Here is a 22,802-nt window from a genome sequence, read left to right as displayed (position 1 = left end):
GGAGGAGGAGGCCAGCTCAGCATCTAGGAAACGTCATAAGAGGGGAAAATAGACAAGGCAGACTCTCTTGAACAAGAGCAGAAGCTCCGGATGGAAACACCGTCGGCCCTGCCATCTTTTGCCTATTCGCTCCGCTGGCATCCTGCCATAAAGCGCAGGGGGGGGGGGGAGGAGATTGGGGAAGTGGGGAATGGGCACGGGGAGGAACAGGGGAGGGGGGGGTGATAGGAGCCAGAGGTGTCAATCAAGGACGGAGCGTGAGAATAAAAGGCAAAACTCCCCCAAAGAGGCACCTAAACCTCAAAGCCGTTGTGAAAACATCTGAAATGAATCCTCTTGGGGCACTGATCGGTCAAAGGGGGGAAATGCCAAGCTTTGACACTCAGATCCAGCTTTGATCAGGTGGTTGTTACTGCTTGAACTTAGTAACTTTCCCTTCAGCCGTGGAGTCGAGGGGTTTTCTTCCAAAGGAACCAAGTCAGGACACAGGCCTTAAAACTTTAACACCATCACAATTTAAGTGTCCACGCAGCCCAACTCCCAGCGCAAGAGAGCACCAAGGGCTCCCACTTTCCAACCCGGAGCTCAAAATATTCTGTTGGTAGCCAAGGCAGCTTCCTCCGTCTGTCTTCCCTACCAGAGGCCTGGCTTGGGCTGACGGAGTATATTACATTTACGTGTACAGCCGGTCTTGTACATTGCAGCAATGTACAAAGCGCAAGCAAACTGCACGGCTGAATGCGCGGATGGAAGCTATTTCAGTTTCAGCAAGACGTTTTGGAGAGCACAAGGGGGTTCTACGCACAGGTAGTCCTGGACTCACGCCCATTCTTTTAATGGCTGTTTGAAGTTACAAAAGAACTGAAAGATGTGACTTGTGACTGTTTTTCACACGTGGCCAGTGGTGGGGTTCAGCCAGTTCACACCACTTCAGGAAAACCAGTTGTTAACTTTCCGAGCAGTTTGGTGAACTGGCTGTTGGAAGAAACCATTAGGGCAGAGAACCGGTTGTTAAATTATTTGAATCCCACCACTGCTTATGACCCTTGCAGCATCCCCTCGGTCACATGACCATGATTCAGAGGCTTGGCAACTGGCTCATATTTATGACGGTCGCAATGTCCCGGGGCCTTTGAGTCAATGAGGAAGCCAGATTAACTTAACGACTGTGCCAAGAAAGGTCCTAAAATGGGGCAAAACGTACTTAACTGTCTTGCTTAGCAATGGAAATTTTGCGTTCAGTTATGGTCATTAAGTGGAGAGCTACCTGTCCCCATAAGGCTCTTCTCCTGGGTGATGGACCAAGATCTTAGATGAGCCCACGTGGTTCTGAGCAGGTTTATTAGGACTATTTCCACAGCCACAAATTGTGAGTGGGGCAGCTTTATAAATCGCTTAAACAAATAAATGCATTTTCCAAGAGGGCTTCCTGTGGTTTTTAACCAAAATGGGAAGAAGTCCGAGCGGATGGCCTCAAGATTCAGCTGTGGGTCTTATACTCAGCAATACATTAATGAGCGACCGAGATGAAAAAGTAAGAGGTTTGCTGATCAGATTTAGAAATTATGCAAAACTGGGTTGAATAATATTCAAGAGGATTAAAAAAACCAAGATAGGTTGGATAACTGGGTGAAAAACTAACAAAATCAGATTTAGCATTCTGAATGCAGAGACAGGATATGACCTGGTGGTGACCTATGAGATGTGAAAATGATGTCGAAAGTGTAGTTCATAAGCTTACTGTGAGTCAACATTATTACCTGGCTTCTGAAAAGACAAACACAATTCTAGGTATAACAAAGAGTCAATTCCAAGTACATCAAGATAGAATCCCAGGTACATCAGACACAATTCCAAGAACATCAGAGACACAATCCCAGGTACATCCAAGTGTGGTCGTCCAATAATAAGAGCCAACTGTCTATGGAGTCATCCAGGTCATGGTTGTCCCAAAGGAGCTTTTTCAAGAGGCAACTCTGGAAAGTCCAGTTGCCTTTGGGAACCAACTCTCCCATTCCACGTGTCTTTGGTTCGGATCCCCCCTCAACACAGGACCCGATTCTTGGGATCCACCCTATAACAACAAGGGCTCCAAGAAATGAGCCCAGGCGTGGCACGACAAAACCGCGGTCCACTAAAGCGCGCCCGATTAAAGCGCGTCGCTGACGTCATCAGCAGCGCGACAACAGCGACCGCGGAGAAAAAAGAGCGCTTTAAAAAGTGGTTTGAAAGCAAGCCGATTCATGTTAAGGTAAGGGTTAGGTTTAGGTTTAGGTTAAGGGTTAGGTTAAGGGTTAGGGTTAAGCGTTAGGGTTAGGTTTCGGGTTAGGTTTCGGGGGGTTAGGTTTCGGGGTTATTTTTAGCTTTAGCGCTCACAGCGTGCTTTTTTCGTCGCGCTGTGATGACGTCAGGTACGTGGTTTCGTCGAGCGCGCTTTAGTCGACCGAGGTTTTTTGGTGGAACCGAGCCCAGGTGCCCAGGAAGGCAACACTGATAGTTAGGACATGAGATGATAAAGGTACCAAAGGGAGATTTTGTATGTGGACATGTCTGCAACACACAAGTGTTCAACTATTTGAAGATTCTCCCGCTTTCTCTACACTCTCTGTCTCTCCAAAAGATGCAACTCAAAATAATAGTTCCAGGAAGCAGTTTCAGCAAACGGCCAGGAAAGGTTCCTCAAAGGCAAGATCAGCTCCAACCAGGGAGGGAGTGGGGGCTCCCCTTTGTCAGAGGGCCAGACCCTCACCCCCTCCCAATACTTCCAATTGGAGTCTCATGTGGCTATTTGTTATTTCAACTTCAAGTCCAGCTGCACAAATTACAAGGAGAAACAAACAGCAAAGATATCAAACTAGAGCGGAAGGGGGGGGGGGTCCACTCTTGGCTCCTTTAAGAACTGTGGACTTCAATTCCCAGAATTCCTCAGCCAGCGTTCAAAGGGGCAAAACTGCTGGAGAATTCTGGGAGTCGAAGTCCACAGGTCTTAAAGGGGCCAAGGATGGACACCCCCCCCCGAACCAAGCAACCCCCCCCCCCGGGCCCAGGGAGGGTAACCAGGTTTAGATAGACTACGAAAGGAGACCCCGGAGGGGGGCGAGGCGGGGCAGCCGCCGCCACTCCAGCTGACCTCTTCGCAAGGGATGGGGGCAAAGAGAGGCCTTCCGGAAGGGCCCCCATGGCGGAAGTCCCCAGGTCCCCTTAACGGACCGGCAAGGCCTTGTGGGAACTGTAGTCCGGGCCAGATCGAGGAGGAAAGACTGAGCAGGCGCGGGGCGCGCGCAGGTGTTCAGGGAGGGAGGGAGGGAGGAGGGGGCACCAGCGCGCCACGCCCCCCGGCCACCCTACTTCGCGCCGCCGCCAACCGACCAACCAGCCAGCCAACCCGCCTGCCGCGCCCTCACCTGGGCCGCCCCTCCCGTGCGTCGCCGCCGCCGCCGCGTCCGCCGTGGCCAGGATCCCCCGCCGGAGCTCCGCCGCCGAAACACGGACCCTCTCCAGACCTGTCGCCGCCATCTTGGCTCGCCGAAGCCAAGGAAACAAACGGCGGACGGTGGCCGAGCGCGGACAAACCGGCCCTGGTGCCTCACCGCGCATGCGCCGGTTAGAGCGGAGGGGGCGGGGTTTGGCTCGAGCCCTGCCCACGTGCGACGCTCGCGGGTCCTGGCCGTGGGAAGCGGGCGGCGAGGCTGGGCAAGGCGAGGGCTGCAGCAGCCCCGGGCCGACCGCTGAAGCCCAGCCTGGATCTCTCGGGGCTTCTGTAATGCGGGCGACTTTACGACTCGTGGACTTCAACTCCCAGAATTCCTCAGGCAGCTGGTTTTGGAACTTTGGGAGTTGAAGTCTACAAGTCATAAAGTCGCCCTGATGAAGTGGATGCTGCAACGTTCAGTGGGTTGGGTTGCATGACCTCTTAGGTTCCCCTAACTCTTGCTTCTATGGAGACTCGGCTATTTCAAGAAGCCCCGGGGCTTTGAGATCTCAACAAAGCCCCCATCCACTGGTGGGGAAATCCAGGATGATTGGAGCCCCCTCCGTCAAGCGCTTGTGTCCCTGGCTCCGCTCTCCTTTCAGGGGAAGAAGAATCAATCAGAACGGATGCAGTTGGACGAAGAGCAAGCGCCCCAATAGAGGCAGTCCTCGCTTTACAACCAAGATTTCTGCTGCTAGATTTCTGGAAGCAGAGAGAGGAACCTGCCCCACTGTGAGATCAAGAGGGGCTGTGTGGAGAGGGTTTCCTCTTTAAATTCTTGGGAGGGCTTCTTAGTCAAGATCCTCACCTGGAGAAACAACAGGTCCCTGGTGATTGATTGGAAAGGCCCAACAGAGACTTCATTTCCTCAGAGTCCTGCAAAAAAATCAGGTGGAACGACGGCTGATGACCTCTTTCTATCGGTCCACCATAGAAAGTGTCCTCACATATTGTATTACAGCAGTGTTTCTCAACTTTGTCAACTTGAAGATGTCCGGACTTCAACTCCCAGAATTCCCCAGCCAGCATTCGCTGGCTGCATTCGGAGTTGAAGTCCGGACATCTTCAAGTTGACAAGGTTGAGAAACGCTGTATTACAGTATGGTATGGTGGTTTAACAGCTGCAGACAGGAAGAGAGTGATCAATTTGGATTGAAACCATTGGTTGCCCTCTGACCCCACTGGACGACATCGCCAGGTCTCGCTGCTTTAGCAGAGTAAGGAAGATACTCAGAGATGATTCACACCCTGGTCAGTGTCTCTCTGCACTTCTGCCATCAGGCATGGTAGGCATCAAAGCATAGCCAGCCGAACAGAGGTTTAAAGATAGTTTCTATCCTTGGGCTGTGAGACATACAACCACAACCACTCCATGCAGACGCTAGTTTTCCTTTTTCTTTGCACCAGTGAGGTTGAAAGCAATTTCGTTGTATTTAAGCACAATGACAATAAAGATTATACTTATAAATGAACCATTAGCAGTTTTGCCTCATTTCATTTTGCGAGTTTTCTTGACAGTCCTTAAGTAAATCACTGCACTTAAGTCAGTCACAGAGTTGGGAAGTTAATCTGACTTCCCCATGGACTTCGCTCGTCAGCTGGTCGCAAAAGGGGATCATGTGACACCCAGACAGAGCTGTCGTAAATACGAGCCACTTGTCAAACCTCTGAATTTTGACCCCGTGGCCATGGGGATGCCACAATGGCTTTAAGGGTGAAAAACGGTCGTATGTCACTGTTTCCAGTGCCAATGTAACATTGAACAGTCGCTAAATGAACTGTTGTACCTCGAGGGGTACCTGCAAGCCCCCTCCCCCTCTTCCCCATGGGACGGTTGTGGGGATTCAGCCACAGGGCTCTCGTGGATGGGGAGAAAACGGGAGGCAGGAAGAAGTGAAAGCAGAGCCGAGGTGGCGCAGTGGTTAGGGTGCAGTACTGCAGGCCACTTCAGCTGACTGTTATCTGCAGTTCAGCGGTTCAAATCTCACCGGCTCAGGGTTGACTCAGCCTTCCAACCTTCCGAGGTGGGTGAAATGAGGACCCAGACTGTGGGGGTGATATGCTGACTCTGTAAACTGCTTGGAGAGGGCTAAAAGCCCTATGAAGCGGTATATAAGTCTAACTGCTACTGCTATTGCTAAAGCAGCCGCTTGCTGTCCTGAGCTCCCCTGAGGGAAGGAAGCTCCGAGGCTGCCATTCTGTGCTGGGAGGAGGGGCTGCTGGTGGGGAAAAGCCTCCCTCACAGCCTCTGGGGACACACAGAGGTCTCATGCCAAAGGTGCCTGGAGGGAAGCTTAGGCCACGAGTGCCACAGGGGGCATGCAGAGCCTTCTCTGTGGACACACGTGCGCCACTGCCAGCTGCTCTTCCGGGTTCCGTTGCAGGAATGCGCACCATCCCGCTGGGCTTTGCGGACCCCAGAAGAGAGCAGCTGGCCAGTGCGCATGCGTGCGACGGGACCCAGAAGAGCAGCTGGCCGATGCGCACATGTGCCCTGGGCAGCTGCTCTCCTCCGGGTTCTAGTGCTCCGGTGGGCGTTCCAGTTTCGGCCCTCAGTGTGGAAAAGATTAGCCATCATGTTCCAGTGGCTTCCCTGCCAGGGTTGGTGGGTTCTTCTGGGGCCTTAATTAGACTTTTCACTGCTAAATTATCCACAAGCCCCAAATCCACCCTCTTCACACTGATGATGTTACCTACTCCGGTACTGAAACGCCTGCAAGGAAACCATCAGGCTCAGAGAGCACCCAGGACCCCCCCCCCCAGTCCTCCTCCTCCTCCTCCCCACAAATCTCACTCCCTTCTGGCCCTGATAATGTTACCTAGTCTGGTCACAAAATGCCTGCAAGGGACCCAATGCTTCGGATGTCTTGTGAAGCCAGCACTCGACCCCAGGCGCACGCCATGCTCTCTGGGAGAGACACACCGCCTCTTTCCAAAAGACAAAGGGAGCCAGGAGAGTCAGAAGTCCTCGTTTTATTACAAGCGCAGAGGTCCCCCTCTGTGGCACGCGGGATGATTCCTAGAAGCTGGGATGGCTGAGAAAGGGCCTCATAGCTGGGAGCCCCGTGGCAGCAGAGACTCTGGGCATCTTCCTCCCAATTTGGCACCAGGAGTCTCGTTCTGCCAGGTGTGCCAACCCCAGGTGGCTGGAGGAAATCTCCGGCCTTCCAGCTGCTTCGCAAAGGTCAGTTTCCTGCTTGTGCGCCCAGCGGCAGTTGGTTTCGCCATAGGCAGCTGCCCCCCCCCCCCCCCAGAATCCCCTGGCCACAATTCAAAGCAACTGAAGGGGTGGGGAGAGACTCTGAGGCCAGGGGGGGCTAACAGGTTGGGTGCAAAGTGGCCTGGCAAGAGGGGGGGGGGCGTGAGGGGGGAACGATGCCATTCAAGCGCCAGAAGGACCTGGGCTTTACCTCCTGCTGCCGCCCCCCCTCCAGTGCAAAGGGGGATCAATGGACAGGCAGGTGACAAGGAAGGTGGAGCCGTAACAGGGAGGCCGGTTTATTGAAGGAAGAAACACACCACCTCACATCTGGAAGAGTCCGCAGGCCTTCGGAGAGCTTGACGGCTTCCGTCCGGGACAGCTGTGTTCCAGGTGCCCCCCGTCGGGAGGCCGGTGGCGAGGGGGCAGAGACGGCCAAAGCCCGCCCCCCTCAAGGTCCAAGGGGGCCCCTTTCGGCCATTGTCCAGGATGGAGTCGGGGGCGGGAGGGACGCTCTTGTCGGCCCTTGAGGCCTGGGGGTCCTGGGAGGAAAACTGTCCAGAGCTTGGGCAAAAGGGGGGAGGGGGCTGGCTTCCTAAGGCTGCTCTACCAGTGGAGGCCAGAAGGGGGCGTCTTCTCGTCCTTATTGCTTTCCAGGGAGAAGGGGGGGATCCGGACATCGAAATGGGAGCCGTCGGGCCGCTCAAAACGGAAGGTGCCCCTGGGAGGGAAGGAAGGAAGGAAGGAAGGAGCCCAGGTGAGCCTCTACCAGACGGACGTATATAGGGCCACAACCGGGCCCAACACTTCTGTTGCTAAGCGAGACAGTGCCTAAGTGAGTTTTGTCCCATTTTGCGACCTTTCTTGCCACGGTGGTTAAGTGAATCGGGCTTCCCCCATTGACTTTGCTTGCCAGAAGGCCACCAAAGGGGATCACAAGGATGACCGTCATAAATATGAGTCAGTTGCACCCGAATTATGACCACAGGGATGCTGCAACAGTCATAAGTGTGAAAAACGGTCGCAATTCACTTTTGTCAGTGCCGCTGTAACTTTGGTCCCTAAATGAGCAGTTGTAAGTCGAGGCCTCCCTGTCCTCGGCCACTGATAAAAGGGTGGGAAGGAGAGGCTGCAGCCAGCCCTCCCCAGGGGCCACGTTCCTGCAAGGACCCCTTGGGGGGCTCAGAGCTCCCAAGCGCCCTCCCGCCTTCCCCTCTCTGGGCACAGGAGGCCCTGGCCAGACTCCCCAGGCAGAGACGGGCTCTTCCCCCCCCCCCCCGCCAGGCCCCCAGGCTCACCACATGTGCCCGCTGGACGCCTGCAAGGAGACGTGGCTGCTGTACTGGAAGGCCGGCTGCTCTTTGGAGAGGACCGGCTCCTGCAGGGGGAAACAGCCGTCAGGGGCTCCCCAAGGAGGCTGGGCAGAGTTCTTCGCTCTTTGGAAGAGGGGGAGGGGGGGGGGCTCCACAAAGGGAGACTCCCAGGACGAGCCTCTGCTGGGACACCCTCCCCTCCCCTTACTCACCCGGCCCACCACTCCCCGGCCACGCACGGTCTCCAGGGTGCCCGACAAGCTGAATATCCTCCAGTGCCGTTCCCGGAGCTGCACAACTTCATTGTTGAGGTTTTCCAGGCGGATGCAGTAACGCCACTGGACCAGGGGAGGGGGGGGGAGAGAAAGCAGGCTCCAAATCAGAGGGTCCCCTCGCCCTTCCGAGGACTGAGAAAGGCTTCTGCACCCCACCTCCACCCCCCACCCCCAATTGACCGCCATGAGAACGGGGAGACTCACCCAGTAAACATGGGAGTTCTGCGCTTCCTGTGGAGAGAAGAGGGAGAGGACGTTCCCCATGGCTGAATACCAGCTCAGCCCCCCCCTCACCCCCCCCCCAATCTCACCCAGATGGCAGGGCTGACCCTTGCAATGTTCACTCCCTGGGTCAAGACCTGAAAGGGCCAACAGGAGGCCAGAAGCACCCACAGCGGGATATTCTTGGTCTCTCTGTCCGTCTGTCTATCTACCTACATAACCCACCCACCCACCCACCCACCCACCCAGATGGCCTAGAGCCCTGAGGGCGAACCTGTGCCGCAAGGAGCTGTAATTGCTGCCATGCCAGCCATCAGCTCTGGCGCGCATGTGCACACTGGCCAGCTGATTCTTCGCCCTTCCGGAGAGCCAGGGGAGGTTGTCAGGAGCATGCGTGGGGAGGGATTGTGTGTGCATGTACGGGAGGGGAGGGGGGGAGCATGCGTGGGGAGGGATTGAGTGCCCGTGTGAGTGTTTGTGACAGCGCACGCAATTTTGGCATGCGGTAAAAAAAAAAGATTGGCCACCAATGGCCTAGACGTTGTTATTTGAACGTAGATCTTTTTAACATTCGTATTTTGTGTTTTTAATTCAGATGAAATGTTAATGTATAGTCCATGTATACCATGCCATATGCTTATTTCTACTTTATTTAATCAAATCGCATCAGAGCAGCAGAGGGAAGGAGGGGATGAATCTGTGGGGGGGCCAAGCGCAGGTGCCAGATTTCAGATTTAGTTTATTTGTATGCCGCCCTTCTCCGGGAGGGACTCAGGGCGGCGAACAACTCAAAGGGGGAAAAGGGAACATAAAACACAATACATGTGATTAAAATAAACAAGAATCATACAGCCATACAAGTCGAGAGGGGAAGGGAACTCATCACCCCCAGGCCTGCCGGCATAGCCAGGTTTTGACGGCTTTTCGGAAGGCCTGGAGAGAGGTGAGGGTCCGAATCTCCGCGGGGAGTTCATTCCAAAGGGCCGGAGCTGCTACAGAGAAGGCCCTCCCCCGGGTAGTAGCCAGGTGGCATTGGCTGGTAGATGGACGGTGTGTGTGTGTGTGTGTGTGTGTGTGTGTCTGTGTGTGTGTGTGTGTGGGTGGGTGTGTACACTGAGATAGAGGGGAATCTGTGGCCAAAGCAACATCTTTTCTCTTGGGAACCAAGGACGTTCTCCCACCTGCTTGAAGGAAGGCCGAGTGAGGCCACCCTGATGCCCGACTGCATCGTGGCTGGAATGGAGGTTTTGAGAAAGTGGGAAAACTTATAATTGGGTGAAGACCACGGGAACCTTCTGCCTCGGTTTTCACCAGAGAGGGGCCAATGCGACCATGGCAATAAAAGTGGGGAATCTTCCAGAGTCTTGCTTGCTGTGGACTTATCACCTGGAACCTTGACAGCATATGTGGGTGTTTGTATGTGCACAGGGGCAGCCACAATGCCCGTGGCAACGCTCACACGAGTGGGGCCACGGCTGCTTGTGACGATGCTCGTGTGAGCAGGGCTGTCGGCAGGCACAGGTGGGGATTAGGGCTGCGGAGCAAGGTTGCCGACCCGGGATTCACATGACTGCCCATCTCACACGCTGTGACTGTGAGCAGCTTTTTGTGCCTCCGAGTCAAATCAGACTTCTGGCTACCACAACATTTGTCAGAATGTTTCTTTGAGGGGAGGGGGGGGAGTTGCTCACCTCTGTTTTAAAGAGGAGTTGGAGGGAGGGGCTCTCGGGGGGGGGGGGACGGGACAGTCCTCATGGGCCTTTTGAGAGCTCCGTGTGCAGCTGCCTCGGGAACTGTGAAGACTCGGAGAGTGTGGAATATTTGCTTCTTTCTCTGCTTTTAGTTTATACTTCCTTTTTCTCCTTTACATTCCAGTGTTTTTTTCCCTTTACAGCGGGTCCTTGACTTATGACCACAACTGAACCCAAGATTTCCGTGGCTCGGTGAGACAGCTGTTTCAGTGAATTTTGCTCCGGCTTACGACCTTTCTTGCCACAGTCATTAAGTGAACTACTGCAGTTGTTAAGCTAATAACACAGTTGTTAAGTGACTCTGGCTCCCTCATTTGCGGGTCAGGAGGTCGTAAAAGGGGATGACATGATACAGACGCGCCCCCCCCCCCCTCCAGACCCTGTGATTCTTGAAGGAAGCAGCGGCCAAGGGCCTGAGCCAGTGTTTCTCAATCTTGGCGACTTTAAGTCCCGTGGATAGCTGGCTGGGGGATTCTGGGAGTTGAAGTCCACGGGACTTAAAGTCGCCAAGGTTGAGAAACACTGGCCTGAGCATTTCGGTCACGTGATGGGGCTACAGTCGTGTCCCTTTTCTCAGTGCGCCTGAAACTTCGAAAGGTCCCTAAACGGACGGTTGTAAGTCGAGGACTGCCTGCCCTGTGCTCTGCCCCTTGGCATTGCCCCTTCACCGCTGCCAGCACTGGCCCCACCTACCCGCATGCCCATGTAGAAGGGGATGACGGTGACCCGGATGTTCTCGGTGGTCTCCCGGTGGACGTCGGAGAGCTCCAGCCACGGGTGGTTCTTCTCCTGCCAGGCGCAGAGCGTGTCCCTCGCCACGAACGGGGGGGCTGGGGAGAAGAGGAAACTGTCAGGAGAGAGAGAGGGGGGCTGCCCACCCAAGCCCCCTACCACAGGACGGCCGGGTATTAAGCAGTCGTCAGCTGGGCTGGTTGTTATCACGTGACCATGCCTGATTTTACGGCCGTTTTGGGGGACAACGGTCATTAAGCAAACCCATTGTTTGCTATGGGAGGCTTTTTGTCAGAAACGGGACGTAAAAATGCCACTTTCCAGAAACAACGTCATAAACCAGAGTCATCCGAATGCAGGATACTACAAGCAACTATAAAAAGTGGGCTGATAGTCGATTGGTGGAATTGTTCATAATAGAAAACAGTGATATACAAATATAAATGGTTGGGGGAAAAAAATTTTTTTTCTACTACATGGGATTATATAAAGGTATACTGTTATCAAATAGATAATCAAGAATGTAAGGGAATTATATGAATACTAAACATTTGTTAAAAACCTATACCGTGTACGGGCTCTGGGAAGTCGGGGGGGGGGAAGGGAGGTGGGGTCTTAGGGGGGAGGGGGGATATATAGTATGTGTTAGATTTTAAAGTAACGTGATTGCACTTGTATACTGTTGCTCTTCAATTCCAGTGTTAAAATAGGATAAGCTGAATATATTAATAGATTGTAGAAATACACCGAAGGGAGTAGAGGGATAGAAGAGGGGTAGAGAGGGTGGGAGAGAGGATTGGAGGGAGGGTGAGAAGGAAGGGAGGGAGTGTATTGGGAGAGAGGAGTGGTAGAGGGGGAAAGGAAGTAGGGTAGAGGGGGATGATGGAGGGAAGATGGAAAGTTGGAGGGGGGCGAAAGAAAGGGTGTATGGAAGGTCGAAGAGGTACATTGGGTTTCTATTTTGGGGGGTACTATTGACAAGAGGAATGGCTGTGTTTATTTTTTAATGTTATATGGCCCTGGTTCTGCACAGTATATATGTGACTGTACGAAAATGAAAATGGAAAATAAAACACATTTACATTAAAGAAAAAGAATGTAAGGGAATTATGATTTATTGGAAAAAATAATAATACTAATTGTAACTGAACATATACTGTACAATGAAAGTGAGGTATTTAGTTATACTAGATGAAAAATCTGAGATGGTAAATATTATTCCAGAATATGGATGTTAAAACACCTGTAACCAAACGACATGCTGGATGTGATGATGTTATTTTTTTATTGTTGTGTGTATGTGTTGTCTATGTAATAAAAATTTAAAAAAATTATTAAAAAAAAAAAGTGGGCTGGGTGTGGAGATGTGGAGACTCTGGAAAGAGTGCAGAGAAGAGCAACCAGGATGAGGAGGGGATGATAGGAGGCTGAAACAGACGATGGACGGATGCAGGAGCCGGGCCTGGATAGTCTAGGGAAGAGAAGGACCAGGGGAGACAGGGGAGCATCTTCCAATATTTGAGGGGCTGCCCCAGAGAGGAGGAAGGGGGTCAAGCTATTCTCCAAGGCACCCGAAGGCCAGACGAGGAAGAATGGATGGAAACTGAACAAGGAGAGATTCAACCTGGAAATAAGGAGGAATTTCCTGACTGTGAGGACAATCAACCAGTGGAGCAGAAGTTGCCACCAGAGGTTGTGGGGGCTTCATCACCTGAGACTTTCAAGAAGAGATTGGACTGCCATTGGTCAGAAATGTTGTAGGGCCATGATGGTGGCATGCAAAGCCATTTCTGAGGGCACGCAAGGCGTTGCCCTGTCAGCTCCAGCATGAAGCCCAGCTGATTTTCGGCCTTGATTTTCGGCCATTTTTCGCCCTCTGGAGGCTTCCTCCGGAGGGCGAGAAATGGTCCCAAAAGCATACCGGAGGTTTGGGAACAGACTCTCAGTTTGCACGTTGGGCTGTTTTTTGCTTTCTAGGAGCCCTCCCGAAGGAGAAAATGGCCCCACAGGCAACCCAGAAGTCTGTTCCTGGACGTCCAGTGTGCTTGTTGGGACGTTTCTCGCCCTCCCCAGCCTCCAAGAAAGCCTCTGGAAGCTGGGGAGGGAGAAAAAGGGACCTGCAGGTTCACTGGAAGTCGGAGACCGGGACATTTCTCACCCTCCCCAGGCTCCAAGAAAGCCGTGTGCGCATGTGTGGGGCATCGGTGTGTATCACACACGCATGCGCAGGGGGCACAAAGCAGGGGGGGCATTAAATTATGGGGGTGGGCAGGGGAGTGCATGCAATAGCACCTGCACTTGTCCTTTTGACACCCGAGGCAAAAAAGATTCCCCATCGGTGGTGTAGGGTGTCCTGCTTGAGCGGGGGTGGGGGTTGGACTAGATGGCCTCTAAGGCCCCTTCCAACCCTGTCGATCTGCTAAATCCAGGTCCTAAGGACGTTTTGTGGGCTCCATCATTGTTCTGACTTGTCATCACTTAAGGAAAGTAAAATCCCCTTCAGGATAGAACCGCTCCCTTCCTGATGGGCTGAGGGGGGGGACCCCTCCAGCAGTGTCTCTGACCCACACGGGGGACCCACAACCACTTCTGGCTGGTTGGGGAAGCGCCGAGCCCTTGATCTGTCCAGCCACAGGCTGAAAACGCTTCAGAGGACAGCTCTGAACAGGTCGCAGCAGGTCCTCCACTTATGATCGTTGCAGCATCCCCGTGGTGACGTGATCAAAATGCAGGCACTCAGCCGGTGGCCTGCATGTACGACGGTTGCCCGTGTCCCGGGCTCACCCTTCCCAGCCGGCTTCTGATGAACAAAGCCAGCGGGGGAAGGCACGACGGCTTAACGACGGCTCACTTAGCAACGGCTGTGATTCGCTTAGCAACCACGGCAAAAAGGTCGTGCAACTCACTCAGCAACTGCCTCGCTTAGCAAGGGACACTTTTGGGCTCAATCGGGATTGTAAGTCAAGGACCCCCAGTACTGCGGGGAGGCTGAGAGAATCCCTGTGGGAAGGGCCTCCCCCCCCCCCCGGGGCCACACACCCCTCCGAAACCCCCTTCAGAGGCCAGCCCTGTCCCTGGAGTGGGGAGGGGGCTGGGGCGCCGGTACCTTTCGTCTGGTCGTAGAGGAGGAAGCGTTCGAAGAGCTCGTGCTGGATGGGCACCTGGTCCGTGGACGTGTAGGGCAGGATGTCCTCGTGGCTGACGTAGTCCAGTCCTGGGGAGGAAGAAGAAGGGGCTGGGCTCCCTCATTCCACAGAGGCTGCCGTGTGAACTTTAAAGCGGCCGAGTAGGGAAGGCCAGCGGCAGCACCAGAGGCCTGGGACAGGCAAGGAGGAGGAGGAGGAGGCCCTCCCCTCAGCTCCAGGGCCTCATCCTGCCTGTATGTCTAATGCAGTGTTTCTCAACCTTGGCAACTTGAAGATGTCCGGACTTCAACTCCCAGAATTCCCCAGCCAGCGAATGCTGGCTGGGGAACTCTGGGAGTTGAAGTCCGGGCATCTTCAAGTTGCCAAGGTTGAGAAACACTGTCCTAACCACTGCTGGGGAATTCTGGGAGTTGGAGTCAAGACATCTTCAAGTTGTCAAGGTTGAGAAACACTGGTCTAATGGACAGCAGGGCCTTCCTAGCTGTAACACAACTGATCACACACACACACACACTGAAAAGGTGAAGGCTCCGGGAAGAATCCACGAGGCCCTCGTGGGAGGAGGATTGCTTCTCTCCACTTCACTTTCCAAGAATCTGGTTGCAGGATATTTTCCAGATGTTACAGGTCCACCCGTTAAGTAGAACTTAGTGAGGCTGCAAATATTTTCAGGCCACTCGGTGGTAGCCAACTCCTGCCTCTCCCCCTCTCCCTCTCCCAGCCACGGGAGGGATTAATGGCCTCAGAGATAGAGAGATAAAAGGGGATGCCAGGAGCTGCTCAGGGCAGGCGCCTCGGTTGAAGCTTTCCAGCTAAATGGCCGCCCAGCTTCTGCTTGAACAGATCCAGCATCTTCTTCCTGGGTCACCTTCCTCTCACCCAACTGCTTCCACCCAGCTGCGGTTACTGTCCTACCTTTCACGAGGGGCCCTTGGTGCTCTCTGAAAGATGTTTCATGACCCGACGAGGTAACACCATCAGTGCGAGGAGGGAGGAGGGGCGCGTGGAATGGAGGAGGCCAGTGTAGTCCTTGGGGCCCTCTGAGCTTGGATGTTTACCTAGTTGGGTCCTTTCATGGTTCCAACTAGGTAACATCAACAGTGCCAGGGATGAGGTGACGTCACCAGGGCTGGCGCCACTAACACTGATGGTGTTCCCTAGTTTGGGTCATGAAACGGTGCCAGAAAACCACCAAGCTCACAGAGCACCAAGGATCCCGTGATCGTCCTTCTCCTCCGTGTCTTCCTCCCCACCACAAGCCCCACTCCCACCCTCCTAACACTGATGATGATACCTCGTTGGGTCTTGAAACGTCTGCAAGAAAGCCACCAAGGTAAGAGAGCACCAAGGACCTATCAGTCCTCCTCCTCCTCTCCCTCCTAACACTGATGATGTTACCTAGTTGGGTCTTGAAACGTCTGCAAGAAAGCCACCGAGGAGAGAGAGCTGCCGGGAGCCCTTGTTTCAATCCTGAGCTGCAAAGATTCTCCTTTGTTGGTTCCTATCTTTCAATCAGCACCTGCCTCCCTGTATTTTGAGGTCCCTTATTTCCCAGCCTGCCCTCTGGGACCGGCCTCCCTCTCAAGGGCGCAAAGGCCCCCTTCCCTGCCCTCCCTCGGCCTCCTTACCTGGGATCGCGTAGAGGGCCCGGCTGTCGTCGTGGTTGGCCAGGAAGGTCACGGCTTCCGTCTGGGATCTCTGAGACTGAGGGGAAACAGGGAGGCTGGGACTTGGACTGCACTCCAAGGCAGGAGGAAGCCCTGGGGGAGGCTGACGGGACAGCTCAGGGTTGACCCAGCCTTCCGTCCTTCCGAGGTGGGTCCAATGAGGACTTGGATTGTTGGGGGCAAGAGGCTGACTGGGAACGGCTTAGAGGGGGCTGGAAAAGCCCTGCGAAGCGGTATGTGAGTCTAAGGCAGAGGGTCTCCACCTTCCTAATGCCGCGGCCCTTTAATGCAGCTCCTCGTGTTGTGGTGACCCCCAACCATCAAATTATTTTATGTTTTCCGTATATTTTTGGAAATATGTGGTCTTAGGCGACCCGTGTGAAAGGTTGAAAACCACTGGTCTAATGGCTATGGCTATCCACCTGTTGTTGGGGCCTGCCGGGGTACTAGCAGCGGTGGCCTCTCCCATTGGGGGGAAATGTTGGGCGGAGGCTTTCTTAAGGCCTACTCCATGATTGGAGAGAGGGGAGGGGACAAGGGACAGCTGCTTGCAGAAGGTTCTCCCCCTGAGCAAATTCACTGTCTGTCTGCTTCCATTGCTGAGCTTTTAAAGTCTCGGCTGGCTTTTCTCCAACTTCGGCATCCCAAAGTCTTTTATCTCCTCCTGTTTGCAGAATGAGCTTCTTCGTCCCCATTCCGAAGACTCCCCATTGCCAAAGGCTTCCCTGCCCAGGGCCCAGAACACGGCTGGCCAAGGAACTCTGGGAGGTTGAAAGTCTTAAAGTGGCCACGTTTGGAGCCCCAGAAGGTCACCGTGTTGGTGATCCAGATGTATGAAATGCCCCCCAAAGAGATGGATTTAATTGACTCATCGTAGGAGGCGCTTATAAAAAATAACAATGGGAATCCATACGTGCCCCCAAGTATTTGTTAGTTGAAGTAACTTTGGTTTTAGTAATTTAAATGTAAATTGCCCTGTTTTATGTCTGTAATTTATAGCTTGCTATCTCTTGAATATTGTGCAGACACTAAGGCAGGATCTGAATTTTAAAATAAGCACATTTAAGCTTTCTGAGAATGACAAGGGGCGAGGCAGGAGATATTGCTGGCCTACAAAATTGCAATTCATGAATAGTATTATGGCAACTGGCTTCCAGTGTACCCTTTTGGGGGGGGGGGGTGAAGAATAGCAATAGCAGTTAGACTTATATACTGCTTCATAGGGCTTTCAGAGAGGGCTGAAAGCCCTATGAAGCGGTATATAAGTCTAACTGCTATTGCTAACTGCTATTTCAGCCCTCTCTAAGCGGTTTACAGAGTCAGCATATCGCCCCCACAGTCTGGGCCCTCATTTCACCCACCTCGGAAGGATGGAAGGCTGAGTCAACCTTGAGCCGGTGAGATTAGAACAGCCGAACTGCAGATAGCAGTCAGCTGAAGTGGCCTGCAATACTGCACCCTAACCACTGCGCCACCTCGGCTCTATGAGGTTCTAGAAGAACCTCAGAAGGCGGCAGGGGAGAAGGGAGACGTTTCTACATCGTCAGAGCAGGTTCAGGGAGCAGGGATGGGGCTCCCCACAACCCTCTGCAGCCCACAGTGTCAGACCAGCTAAGCGTCCTCAGAAACTGTGACACTGATTTATGTAGGTATGAAATTGATTTGCCCCCCCATCTCGCATCTAATGACTCTGGGCGGCTTTACAACGTAAGAAACATTAAAATAATCCATCGCAAAAAACGCAGCGATAGAAATACGAACAGGTAAATCATAAAACCACGGACAGGAGATGGCAGAAAGTGAGAGAGGCAAAAGAAGGGGGAGGGGGTGTCGGACTTTCATTGGTCAACCCCCTCCACTGCGAAGCTCCCCCATCAGGCAGAGCCAGATCCTCAGGCAGGAGGCTGGGGGGGAGAGGTTCCAGGGGGCAGGAGACACAGCAGGAAAGGCCCTTCTCTCGGACACCCCCAGCCAGGATTCCCTGACTGACAGGATCCGCAGAATGCCCCTTCCGCCAGGGCAGGTGGGAGAGGCCGATCCCATCGGGGCCAAAGGGTCCTTCGGGTAGCCTGGAGGGCCGCACATCCTCCCTCCCCTACTGGACAGACGGGAGGGAGGGAGGCAGGGAGGGAGGGAACCGGAAGCACTTACTATGTGTGGACAGTCGCGAGCATCAATCAGGACCTGGTAGTAAGTGTGTGTCTTGCCTTTCACTTCTTTGGATCCGTGTCCAGCCGCAGAATCACTCCTGGAACAAGAGAAAAGCCGCTTCCTTAGCAGCGACCACAGGCGGTCCTCGACCTACGACCACAATTGAGCCCAACATTTCCGTTGCTAAGCGAGATCATTGTTAGGTGACTTTGTCCCTTTCTTGTCAGTCAAGTGAGTCCCTACAGTTGTTAAGGTAGGAACGGGGGTTGCTAAGCAAATCTGGCTCCCCCCTCCCCCAGTTGACGTTGCTGGTCAGAAGGTCGCAAAAGGGGACCAGGCGACCCCGGGAGACTCTGGCCGCCGTAAGGACATGCCGGTTGCCAAGAGAACCTGAGTTCTGACCAGGTGATCTCTGGGGAGGCTGGGAAAATGGTCCTAAGTCACTTCTTTCAATGCCGTTGTAATTTTGAACCGTCACTAAACGGGCAGGTGTAAAGGGAGGACTACAACCAGCCGTGCCTTGGACTGAGCCAGGCGCCCCAATCACAGAGCCCCCCCCCCTCCGAGGCCTTAAAGGGAGCACAGGCACTTCCCACTCTCCGTGTAGGAAAAGCCCTCCTCCCTCATGGCTTTATCCTCTGAATTCCCCCAAAGGGATCCGAACACAGCACCGCCTGAGGTGGTTGCCCCTGCAGGAAGCCCCCCCACCCACCCCGACTGCTTCTGCCCTAGGCAAAGTTTAGCCTGCCAGTCCCTGCAGGACTTTACAAGTTTGCAAAACTTAACGGAAACAAAGTGTGTCACAGAAAGACAGACTCGATGGGAGATCAAATCTATCTTCCCAAATCCCTTATTTTCCCCTCTGCAGCCTCCCTCCCTCCCTCCCTCCCTGCCCTGAGAGCCTTTGCTGCCCGTCACAAGGAGGGAGGGGGCCCTGCCCTGCCCCTCTGCTCCCCAGCGACTGCCCACACTTACTTTTCAGGCACAGGAGAAGCAACATCTCGGTCGTACAATCTGGCTTGCCAAGGAAAGAGGACGATTCCCCGGTATCCGAATATGCTGTGGAGGAAGAGCTGCAAGAGAAGGTGGGAGAAGGGCGTCAAGGGAAGCAAGGCGGGGGGGAGGGGGGGTCAGAGAGGCAGAAGGCCCTTCTGTCCAAGAGGGAAGGAAGGAAACCCCTCCCTCTGGAGCAGAGGGTGGGAGAGGAGACCTCCAGGTCCCATGGAGCTCACGGTCACTTGCTCTAAGGGAGGGGGAGGGGAGGGGGAGGCACAGAAAAGTCCAGGAACTTCACCCCATGCAGACGATCACTCATAATTCAAAGCAGCCCAAGGCAGTGAATCCCCTTAAAGCCTTTCACTTTCCAATCCTCCCAAATCTGTTCTAATTCCTTTAAGCAGCCGAAGCCTTTAAACCCCACGGGGCTGTTTCCACTTCCTGCCTGCCAGGAGGCCGTGTCTACCCACCCCAGACCACCAAGCAAGGAATGGCTTGCAAAACATCTATATTTATTTATACCCCACGTTTATTACTTTATAAATAACCCAATGCATTTCCCCCATAACAGCAGCCCCGTGAGGTGGCTTGGGGCAAGAGAGAGAGAGGGAGGGACGGGCCCAAAGCCATTCAGCCGGCTTTCACATCTAAGGCAGGACTAGAACTCACCACCTCCTGGTTTCTAAGTCAGCCTTTTAATCAGTAGATCTGGGGTGTCAAACTCACAGCGTCACATTTTCGTCACGCGATGTATTGCGACCCCCTTCGTTAACTGGGGTGGGTGTGGCCAGTGCGTGAAGCATCTGGGCCGCACGTTTTGACACCCCTGCAGAGACCCAGCTGGCTCTCAAGATGTGACACAAACTGTCAGGAGGCGACTCTTCTTTATGGTGCCAACCAGGCAGAGAACAAAAGGGAGGATGGACGTTTGTTCCTGTCAAGGCAGCCTCCTTCAGCAACCGAGAAAGAAACCACTCAGCTCCACTCCGCAGAATTAAGAGTACTTTGACTGGTCAGGAGTAGATAGCAGCCAAAGCAAGATCTGAGGCAAAAGCTATGCTGGCTGGGGATTCTGGGAGTTGAAGTCCACAGGACTTAAAGTCCCCAAGGTTGAGAAACACTGCTCTAAACTATCCTAGTCAATCTAATGTCTTTGGTGGCACCAGACAGAAACAGCAGCAATAGGGATTAATTAAATTAATTTAATTTATTAGATTTATAGGCCGCCCAATCCCGGAGGACTCAAGGAAATCAAGGATGAACTGTGGGCTGGGTGGTTTCCTTGCAGGTGCTGCCCAACTTTGGAACATCATCAGTTCAAGAAAGTGGGGTGTTTGTTTTCAGAGAGGGAGGAGGAGGAGGAGGAAGAAAAGGAGGAGGAGGAGGACGATGACTGTGGGGCCAGTGGTGTTCTAGGATGGTGGTTTTCTTGCAGACATTTCATGATCCAACTAGGTAACATCATCAGTGCTAGAAGGGAGTGAGGGTTGTGGAGAGGAGGAGGAGGAGGACTGTGGGGTCTTTGACGCTCTCCAAGCTTGGTTTGTTTTGCAGACATTCCATGACCCGAGTAACATCCTCAGTGCTAATAGGAAGTGGGGTTTCAAGAGAAAGAGGGAAGGAAGGAAGGCAGGCAGGCAAAAACGACAATTGGGGCTCTCTGAGTTGGGTGGTTTTCTTCCAGACGTTTCATTACCTGACCAGGGAGCATCACCCCCCGCCTTGAGGGAAGGGCTTGCTCCCCGTTAATGGACGAGGCGAAGCTGCTCCATCCACACAACCGACTCACCTGTCCCGTCTCGTATTTGCCATGCTGCTTTGGCACTTCAAAGACCCCGACCGTCTCTAAGACTTTGCCCTCAGGGCGGTTCCTGGGATTGGGGGAAAGGAAAGAGCGGCGTTAGGCTCCCCTGGCAGGGCTCCCCACGGATGACCCCAGTGACAGCAGCACCCAAAGTGCCCTCCCAGGCGCAGGTTCCCCCTTCGGCCCCCGCCAGGTAAGCTCCGTCTGGCAATGGGGGAACGCCAGGAGGTCACGGGGAAAGGAGCAATAAAGAGCACCACCAACACGTGTTAAAGTTTAACCGCGAGGCTCACGGCCGTCTCAATGGCCACAAGTTTAGAGGGTGTTTGGAGGGCGGCCCTGGCTGAACCCTGAGAGGAATAACGTAGCTCTGGGCTCTTCAACCTCGGCCACTTTGTGGACTTCAACTCCCAGAGTTCCTCAGGCTCAGCTCTGAGTCGAAGTCCACAAGCCTTAAAGGGGCCGAGGTTGCAGAGGCCAGGGGGTCATCCACAGCGTCTGAAGATCAGGAGGTCAACCCAGGATCATGGGACTTGCAACCAATAGGCCCGCTTGCCTGCCCCCTTCGCATTAACCAGGCTTAGAAAACCTGAACTCCCAGCCGTCTTCAGGGGAGCTTTGGTCCCGCCTGATTCTTAGGGCCTGCAAGGGGGCGGGGAGGGGGACTGGCCCAAGGTCACCCGGCTGGCCAGACCAGACCCCCCCTCCTCCTCCTGGCTTCTGCCTGGTGCCTTCTTCTCCAGCCCTGCCTGGCTCTGCATGGACAGGTAGTCCTCAACGTACCACAGTCCGCTTAGCGACCGTTCAAAGTTACAACGGCACCGAAAAAAAAGTGACTTAGGATCATTTCTCACACTTATGGCCATTGCAGCGTCCCCGTGGTCACATGAACAGAATGCGGGACTCGCATTTGTGACGGTCGTTGTGTCCCGGGGTTGCGTGAACTTCCAACAAGCAGCCAATGGGGAACCCTGATTCGCCTAACGACCGTGTTACTAACTTCACAATTGCAGGGATTCGCTTAACAACCGTGGCGAGGAAGGCCGTACAATGGGGCACAATTCACTTGGCCTCCGCCTTGCTTAGAAGCAGAAACTCTGGGGTCAACTGTGGTCCTAAGTTGAGGACTATTGTCTGTTACCCATTGACTCCTCCGGAGAGACCCGACCTCTCCTCTGCTGCCCCCCCCCCTCCATGACATCGCAGCCAGAGGGGAGGGGGGGAAGGGGAGGGGCGATGCTGCCCGCAATGTGAAGCCCACCGACCCGGGGCAGCCCCCTCCCCACGCGCATGCGCCATGCCAACAAAGAGGGGGGGGGCAGCCCAGGGGGCTCCTCGTCCTCGGGGCGAACCTGGGAGCCAAGCGCGCGCCGGGATGCCAGGCGGAGGGGCTGGGCTACATGACCTCCAGGGGCCCCCCTCGGGGAAACCCACCGGGAGGAGAGGCAGCGCCGCGGGGGCAGGAGCTCCGGCCTCGCCCCGAGTGCCGCCCAGGCCGGGACCCGCAGCCCCCAGCGCAGGCAGGAGGGGGAGGAGGAAGAGGAGGAGGAGGAGGCCCGCGCCCGGCCCAGCGCCGCCCAGCACCGGCTCCTCGCTACCGCCGCCGCCATTCCGCGGCCCGAGCGAAGAGGCGTCTCTCAGGGCCCGCCGTGGCCCACAATGCCCCGCGCGGCCCTTCCGCGCAGCGGTTTGGCTCCTCTCGCGCGCCGTAGGAGGAGGGAGAGAAAGAAAAAGGGTAGAGGAGCGCGCTCGGGGACGGAGAGGCAGCTTCCGGGTCCGCAGCGCAACAGAGCTTCTGGGCCCTGCTTAGCGGGCCGCTCTCGTCTTCCGGGCCGCCTCCTTTTTACCAGAGGACCCGGCCCGGCTCCCCCTGCGCCTCATGACGGCGCGTCAAGGAGGAGACCTCAAATAGGAGCAGCCGAGCAAGGATGGAAATGGATGTCTCAAGCGTCCCTGGGCGCTGCCTGCGGGCGCCTCCAGAGGGCGCTGGGAGGAAAGGGGAGATGAGGCGGCCAGATGGGACCCGGAAGCTGCTTCCGGGTGATGAGGCGTCCCCCTCTCCCACTGCTCCGTC

At 54.6% G+C, this 22,802-nt stretch overlaps 2 protein-coding genes across 3 annotated transcripts in view; both read right to left on the bottom strand.

Moving 5' to 3' along the window:
- The window catches only part of SMG6 (SMG6 nonsense mediated mRNA decay factor), a 65,731-nt gene extending 62,119 nt beyond the window's left edge, over window positions 1-3,612 (bottom strand). For both annotated transcript variants that reach the window (XM_032215328.1, XM_032215329.1), the window contains exon 1: window positions 3,405-3,612. In XM_032215328.1, coding sequence (XP_032071219.1) covers window positions 3,405-3,597 — 193 coding nt within the window. In that variant the 5' untranslated portion in view covers window positions 3,598-3,612. The remainder of the gene's footprint in view (window positions 1-3,404) is intronic.
- Window positions 3,613-6,429: 2,817 nt separating this feature from the next.
- POLDIP2 (DNA polymerase delta interacting protein 2) lies at window positions 6,430-22,417 on the bottom strand. The gene is made up of 11 exons (XM_032216455.1): window positions 22,163-22,417; window positions 20,714-20,795; window positions 18,904-19,001; window positions 17,929-18,025; window positions 15,739-15,814; window positions 14,071-14,178; window positions 10,926-11,062; window positions 8,464-8,490; window positions 8,197-8,322; window positions 7,970-8,049; window positions 6,430-7,392 (listed from the first exon to the last, which is right to left on the bottom strand). The coding sequence occupies exons 1-11, from the start codon at window positions 22,336-22,338 to the stop codon at window positions 7,278-7,280; spliced, it is 1,122 nt and encodes a 373-aa protein (XP_032072346.1). The 5' UTR covers window positions 22,339-22,417; the 3' UTR covers window positions 6,430-7,277.
- Window positions 22,418-22,802: the final 385 nt, after the last annotated feature.

The sequence above is a fragment of the Thamnophis elegans genome, chromosome 4 (assembly GCF_009769535.1).
Source record: "Thamnophis elegans isolate rThaEle1 chromosome 4, rThaEle1.pri, whole genome shotgun sequence".
In the NCBI taxonomy this organism is placed as follows: domain Eukaryota; kingdom Metazoa; phylum Chordata; class Lepidosauria; order Squamata; family Colubridae; genus Thamnophis; species Thamnophis elegans.
The sequence above is the reverse complement of the archived record's forward strand: the minus strand, read 5'-3'. Positions and strand labels throughout refer to the sequence as shown.